This window comes from Neopelma chrysocephalum, unplaced genomic scaffold, assembly GCF_003984885.1.
Source record: "Neopelma chrysocephalum unplaced genomic scaffold, ASM398488v2 Primary Assembly neopelma1_260, whole genome shotgun sequence".
NCBI lineage: Eukaryota > Metazoa > Chordata > Aves > Passeriformes > Pipridae > Neopelma > Neopelma chrysocephalum.
In genome coordinates this window covers 47,836-54,558 of record NW_020897922.1, presented here as the reverse complement: position 1 = coordinate 54,558, position 6,723 = coordinate 47,836, and the positions used below count along the sequence as shown (strand labels likewise).

Genomic DNA, 6,723 nt, shown 5'->3' with positions numbered 1-6,723 from the left:
GGGGGGGGGGGGGGGCAAATCTGAACGTGGGGACGGGGGGCTTGGGGGGCCGGGCCAGGCCGCAGCGCGGGGGGTGGAGGTTTGAGCACCGGGGGGGTCTGAGGGACCCGGGTGTGTGCGGGGGCCGGGTCTGAGCGAGCGGGGGCTGCGGGGTTTGGGTGGCCCGGCTCACGGGGAGGCCCAGAGAGGAGGGGGTGTCCCCAGGGAACCCCCTCCCCAGAGCCCGGCGGGGGCCGCGGCTGAGCCCCCCCCCCGCCCCGCAGCACTTCCTGCAGCTGGAGCAGATCGGGGGCCAGCTCAGCGCGTCGCTGCTGCACTGCCACGACACCGAGACCCGCGCCACCATGACCATGGCGCTGGCCGGGGACGTGATCGCCGCCGGGCAGGACAACAGCTGCCACATCCTGCGCTTCACCCTGCAGGAGCCCGAGGGCCCGGGCGCCGCCGGGCGCGACGGTGAGAGCCCGAGTCACCGGGGGCGGCGTGGGGCACCTGCCCTGGGGCTGGGGGGATGTGGGGACGGGCACTGCCCTGGACTGCCCCCTCATGCCTGCCCTGGGTGCCGCGTGGAGGGCTGGGTGGTGTTTTGGAGATGAGGCATTCTGTGGACACCCCCATGCCCGCCCTGGATCCCCCTCTCCGTGCCTACCTTGGGTGCAGCGGGGCAGGATGTGGGGAGCTGGGGGTCTGTGGGGTGGCTTGGGGATGGGGCACTGCCCTGAACCCCTGCATGCCTGTCCTGGACCTGCCTCCCTGTGCTTGCCCTGGGTGCCATGGGGAGCTCTGGGGATGGGACACTGCCCTGGAACCCCCCTGTACCTTCCCTGGACCCCTCCCTGGACCCATCCCAGCTGATGTGCGCAGGATGTGGGGGGCTGGGGAGTGTTTTGGGAATGGGCAGTGCCCTGGACCCCCCCTTCTCTCTACTCTGGGTGCCGTGGGGCAGAGGCTGTGGAGTGCTCTGGAGATGGGGCTCAGCTGTGGACCCCCCCCCATGCCCACCCTGGATCTCCCCCGTGCCTGCCCTGGGTGCTGTAGGACAGGGCGTGGGGAGCTGGGGGGGGGGGTCTCTGGGGTGTTTTGGGGATGGGCAGTGCCCTGGAACCCCCCTGGATCCCTCCCTGTGCCCACCCTGGGTGCCGTGGGGGCTTTGGGTACGGGAGCTGCCCTGGACCCCCCGTGCATGCCCTGGGTGCCGTGGGGGCTTTGGGTACCGGAGCTGCCCTGGGTGCCATGGGGCGGCGTGTGGGGTGCCGTGGGGACGGGCACTGCCCTCCCCGTGCCCCCCGTGCCAGCCCCGTGTCCTGGTTTGCAGGCGGGGGTGACAAGGGCGTGCGGCGGCGGCGCGGCCCCGGCGGGGGGGCCCCGGGGGACAGCACCGCGCAGGGCCGGCCCCGCGAGGTGAGGGTGGAGAGCCTGCACCGCGTGCGCACCGACTTCAGCGCCGATGCCCTGCAGAAGGCCGTGAGTTTCAGCAGCGACGGCGCCCTGCTCGCCACCGGCGGGGCTGACGGCTTCCTGCGCCTCTGGGAGGTGGGCACGGGGCGGGCTGGGGTGGGCAGGGGGGCTGGGGTGGGCAGGACAGTGCAGTTGGGCATAGGGGAGCCGAGGGGGGCACGGGGAGCCAAGGGGGGCACAGGCGAAGGGAGGTGGGCACGGGGGGCTGGCACAGGGAAGCGGAGGCCCTGCGCTGCCGTGCTGGTGGCAGCGCGTGTCGGGCAGGGATGGCTGGATCAGCATCAGTTCCCTAACTCTGATTCCCCCCCACACACCTGCCCGGGGCTGCAGCGGGGCCCGGCCCCTGCCCAGCGCCCTCACCGGCTCTGCCCCCGCAGTTCCCCAGCATGAAGAAGATGCTGGAGTTCAAAGCCCACGACGGGGAGATCGAGGACATCGCGCTCGGCCCTGACAACAAGGTGAGTGTCGGGCAGCCCTGTGGCCCCTCGGCCCTGCAGAAGAGCAGCATCTGACCCCCTGTGCCGTGTGTGGCAGGTGGTGACGGCGGGGAGGGACTTCCAGTGCTGCGTGTGGCAGCAGGACCAGCTGGTGACGGGGCTGCGCTGGCACGAGAACCTGCCCGGCATCCCCGACAAGGCCTATCGCTACCAGGCCTGCCGGTGAGGGCTGGGATGGGCAGGGAGCTGGGAACAGACCAGTGGGGATGGGATGGGGCAGGGAGCTGGGAACATATCGCTGGGGATGGGATGTGGGGCAGGGAGCTGGGAACAGACCACTGGGGCTGGGATGGGGCAGGGGGCTGGGAACAGACCACTGGGGCTGGGATGGAGCAGGGAGCTGGGAATGGGCCACTGGGGCTGGGATGGGCTACCCCCAGCTGGTGCCTTGTACTGAGCCCTGTCCCGGTTGGGTCTGCAGGGAAGGGTTCCCCGGGCTCTGCTGCTCTACTGGGGAGGGGGCTGGATGCCAGGGGAGCCACAGCCTGTGCCCTGTGCCCCCCCCCATGCCCCCCGTGCCCCATGGCCACTGTCCCCTGGCAGGTTCGGGGCGGTGGAGGACAGTGCCGGGGCGCTGCGGCTCTACACGGTGCAGGTGCCCCACAAGCGGGAGCGCCGCCCCCCGCCCTGCTACCTGACCAAGTGGGACGGGAAGAACTTCCTGCCCCTGCTGACACGGCCCTGCGGCTCCGAGGTCATCTCCTGCCTCTCCGTCAGGTACCCCGGGGCCGGGGGGGAGGAGGAGGGGGGCTGTGGCAGCCCCAGCTCACCGCCCTCTCCCCCCGCAGCGATTCGGGCACGTTCCTGGGGCTGGGCACAGTGACGGGCTCCGTGGCCATCCACATCGCCTTCTCGCTGCAGGTGAGCTTGGGCAGGGCCATGGGGCAGCTCCAGTGCCCCCCAGCTGCCCTCTCACCCCCCCCCGTGCCCCCCCAGAGGCTGTACTACGTGAAGGAGGCCCACGGCATCGTGGTGACCGACGTGGCCTTTGTCCCCGAGAGCCAGCCCGGGCGGGAGCTGCTGGGGGGCCACGAGGCCGCCCTGCTCAGCGTGGCCGTGGACAGTCGCTGCAAGCTGCACCTGCTGCCCACCCGACGTACGTCCTGGGGCTGCTGGGGGGCTGCCTGGGGGCTGCCTGGGGGCTGGGGTGCCTCCCGTGGCACGGGGGGGCTGCAGCCCCCCTTCACCCGTCTCTGCCCCACAGGCTCCCTCCCGGTCTGGCTGCTGCTGCTGCTCTGTGCCGGGCTCATCGTGGCCACCATCCTGCTGCTGCAGCTTGCCTTCCCGGGCTTCCTGTAGCCCCCCCCGGCCCCTGGAGGGGACCCCTCGGCGCCAGGAGCAACCCCCCCCCCGGCCTCGACACCCCCTCCCCACAGACTGTGAAACGGAAAAGGGACCAGCCCCGGCCCCACGCCCCCGCTGGTGTTCGGGGAGTGCAGGAGGGGCCGGGGAGCCGCCCGGGGCCCGGCCCGGCCCACTGGGACTGTGCTGGCAGCGGGGCGGGGCCAGCCCTGGGACTGGGGGGCCTGCCGGACACGGGGGTCCCCTGCCCCAGAAGGAGAGTGTCCTGCTGGCCCCCCGCCCCACTGTGGCCATTAAACTGGAGCATGAAGGCAGTGCTGTGTCTGTGCCGGGGGAGGGGGGCCGGGCTGGGGGCGTTGCACTGGTCACAGTCCGGGAGAACGTGTGCCCTCGGGGGGGTCCTGGCCGTGCCCTCGGGGGGGCCTGGCCGTGCCCTCGGGGGACCTTCCCGGAGCCCCCCACATCGAGCAGGAACTGGCACTGGCTGACCCAGGCCCTCGGTGGTGCTGGTGCGGGGGTCCGTGGGTCAGTGCTGGGCTGGCCCGGCTGTACCTGGGGCCGTGGGGACTTTGGGGGGGTCTCACCCACCGGGACGGCCCCGCCCGTGCCGTGACCGCGCCCGCATCTCTCCGCCCCGCCCGTCCCTGGCCCCGCTTGAGCAGCGCCGGATCCTGGTTGCCCCGGAGCTGCCCCGGGACGTCCCGCGTGGTGCCGAACCCCCCCCGAGAAGGGCAGGGCAGGGCCCGGGGCGGGCGGGGCCGCTCCTGGGCCCGGTGGCGGGGCCGGGACGTGGCGGCGACGTGGCCCCGGCGCGGGGCGGGCGGCACCGAGAGGCGAGCGGGGCTGGGCGAGTGGGCACCGGGGGCACCGGGCTGGGGGTGTCGGGGGGCCGTGCGCTGGGTGAGCAGCGCCAGCCGGTCCCGTGCGCGGTCCCGCTGTCCTGTGCGCCCTCCCGTCCGTGCCAGCGTGTCCCCGCCGCGCCGGGACCGGGGCAGCTCCCGGAGCCCCCCCGCTCCTCTCCTACCGCCGGCTTCCCGCGGCCCCGACCCCGCCACTCCCGTTCCACTGCAGCCCGAGGTGGCGGGATGAGGAACCCGCCGGTGACACTGACCGTGCTGCTGCTGCTGCTGCTGCTGGGGCCGGTGGCACGGGCTGCCCCCAGGGCGGGGGGGCACAGGTAGGGGGGTACAGGTATGGAGGGTACGGGTGCGGGAGTACAGGTGTGGGGGTACAGGTATGGAGGGTACAGTTATGGAGGGTATGGGGGTACAGGTGTGGGGGGGGGGGTACAAGTATGGAGGGTATGGGTATAGGGGTACAGGTCTGGGGGCACAGATATGGGAGTACAGGTATGCAGGGTGTGGGGGCACAGGTATGGAGGGTAGAGGTGTGGGGGGCACAGGTAGGGGGGTACAAGCGTGAGGTACAGGTGTGGGAGGCACAGGTGGAGGGCAGAAGAATGGGGGGACATAGTTCAGGGCAGGCAGAGACGGGGGGGGTTCATAGGGGTGCGGGTGGGGTGCGTGGGAGCTGATGGGCACCTGGGCATGAGGGGGGCACAGGTATGGAGGGGGCGTGTGGCTGTGGGTGGGCACAGGGGTCCGGGGGTGCACGGTGAGGGGCGGGACTAAGGGGGCTGTGGGGGCCATGGTTAGGGGGATGTCAGGCCAGCACGGGCAGCCCCCCCAGGGGCACAGGTAACCCCCCATCTCTGGCCAGGCCCGAGCCCCCCCTGGCCACGCTCCTGGATGTGAATCCCGACCCGCTGAGCCCGGAGCTGCCGCTGCTGCCGTGAGTCCCTGCCCTGGAGAGCCCCGTGACACCGGGACCCCCACCCCGGCTGGGGCTGTGCTCTGAGGGGGGACAGCAATGGGTGGGGGCCCCGGGCAGTGCCCAGCTGCTCATGGGACAGGGTGGGTGGGCCATGGGGCACGGGCGGTGTTGCCCACCCCCGGCCCTGCTCCCCCCAGGCTGCTGCGGGGCGCGGTGCGGAGCCTGGGGCTGCCGGAGCGGGACGTGGAGGCCATGCCACGGGAGCAGGGTGAGGCCATGTGGTGTGACGGGGGGGGCCGAGGGGCCGGTGGGGTCAGGGACCCCAGCCCCACAGTGCCTCTGTGCCCCACAGCCCTGCTCTACCTCGTCGTGCTCCATGACCACGACCGGAGCGGGCACCTGGACGGGCTGGAGCTGCTGCAGCTGCTGGGCACGGTGCTGGCACAGGCCGGGGGGCGGCCGGACCCCGACACGGTGGGTCCCACAGGGACGGTCCCTTGCACCCCACAGAGCCCCCCAGGACGGGCCCTCACCCCCATCCCCTGTCCCTGCAGGTGGCTGCTCTGGTGGACCGAGCCCTGGCGAGGCAGGACCGCAATGGGGACGGGCTGCTGGACCCCCACGAGCTGCTGGCACCTGAGCGGGGACCCCCGGGGCAGCCCCCCCTGGAGCCTCGGGCAGGGTCTGAGGCTGTGCCCGAGGAGGGCACGGAGATGCTCAGGGGGCACCTGGGGGTGAGCGGCCCAGGGCAGGCAGCCCCTGAGACTGGAGCTGCCCAGGCTGGAGCCCCTGAGGATGGAGGCACGGAGGGGGACGAAGCCCCCGAGGTGGAACCCCCCAGTGCTGAGGCTGTGGAGGCAGAAGAAGCCCCCGAGGCTGAAGCCCACGATAGTGATGCCTCTGAGGAAGAGGAAGCCCCTGAGGCTGAAGCCCTTGAGGGGGAGGAAGCCCCAGCGTGGAGGGACTCTGGGGAGGGGTAGATGGTGGGGGGCTGTGGGCAGGGCTGAGTGGGGCGACGCCCTGGCTGCTTCCTGACCTGCTCGGGGCACAGAGTGGCGGGGGGTCCCTGTGCCCCCCACCCTGCATCCGGGCTGGGGGGCTGGGGCACTGTGGTCGTGTGGTCTCCCCTGTAACGCATCAGACAGAGAAATAGAGGCTGCTGGTGGCCTTGGCCATGGTCAGTGCGCCCCTGGGGCAGCGGGACCCTGGCCAGGGTGGGGGGGCATAGCTGTCGTGGGGCACGTGGCGCTTTATTGGGGGAGGTGCTGCGTGCAGTGGATCCGTGGTGCTCCTGGGCGGTGAGGGGGGTCTCCGGGCACAGGCTCAGACGATGCCATCGAAGCCCTGGATCCCACATTTCCTGCCTGCGATCCGGCAGCCGAAGGTGAGGGCGTCCTGCAGGGTCCTCCCTGGGGACGGGGCCCAGGATGAGACGTGGCCGCTCCGTGTCTGCAGCGCGGCTGTGCCGTGGCTGTGCCTGGCCGAGCCGTGGCCACGCCGTGCCCGGAGCCGCGCCCGTGCCCACCTTCTGCGAGCGCGAAGATGACGGCGGCGTTGAAGGTGTCCCCGGCCCCCAGCGTGTCCACGAGGGTCTCGGGGGGGAAGGCGTCCGAGTGCACCAGCTCCCCGTCGGGCCCCACGGCGTCGGCCCCCTTCTCGGCCCAGGCGCAGATCAGGGTGGCCCTGGGGGGGG

General features: G+C 72.5%; 3 protein-coding genes across 3 annotated transcripts in view; 2 read left to right on the top strand and 1 right to left on the bottom strand.

Annotated features, from left to right (window-relative positions):
• The window catches only part of PREB (prolactin regulatory element binding), a 3,920-nt gene extending 348 nt beyond the window's left edge, over nt 1-3,572 (top strand). The window contains exons 2-9 of the mRNA XM_027704225.1: nt 264-456; nt 1,316-1,533; nt 1,836-1,916; nt 1,993-2,117; nt 2,499-2,672; nt 2,744-2,816; nt 2,892-3,051; nt 3,160-3,572. Coding sequence (XP_027560026.1) covers nt 264-456; nt 1,316-1,533; nt 1,836-1,916; nt 1,993-2,117; nt 2,499-2,672; nt 2,744-2,816; nt 2,892-3,051; nt 3,160-3,254 — 1,119 coding nt within the window. The 3' untranslated portion in view covers nt 3,255-3,572. The remainder of the gene's footprint in view (nt 1-263; nt 457-1,315; nt 1,534-1,835; nt 1,917-1,992; nt 2,118-2,498; nt 2,673-2,743; nt 2,817-2,891; nt 3,052-3,159) is intronic.
• A 770-nt stretch (nt 3,573-4,342) lies between these two features.
• CGREF1 (cell growth regulator with EF-hand domain 1) lies at nt 4,343-6,204 on the top strand. Its single transcript, XM_027704213.1, has 5 exons — nt 4,343-4,434; nt 4,977-5,048; nt 5,228-5,298; nt 5,383-5,504; nt 5,585-6,204. The coding sequence occupies exons 1-5, from the start codon at nt 4,343-4,345 to the stop codon at nt 6,008-6,010; spliced, it is 783 nt and encodes a 260-aa protein (XP_027560014.1). The 3' UTR covers nt 6,011-6,204.
• Nucleotides 6,205-6,263: 59 nt separating this feature from the next.
• The window catches only part of KHK (ketohexokinase), a 5,464-nt gene continuing 5,004 nt past the window's right edge, over nt 6,264-6,723 (bottom strand). Inside the window, exons 6-7 of the mRNA XM_027704224.1 lie at nt 6,556-6,713; nt 6,264-6,439 (exon numbers count right to left, since the gene is read on the bottom strand). Coding sequence (XP_027560025.1) covers nt 6,354-6,439; nt 6,556-6,713 — 244 coding nt within the window. The 3' untranslated portion in view covers nt 6,264-6,353. The remainder of the gene's footprint in view (nt 6,440-6,555; nt 6,714-6,723) is intronic.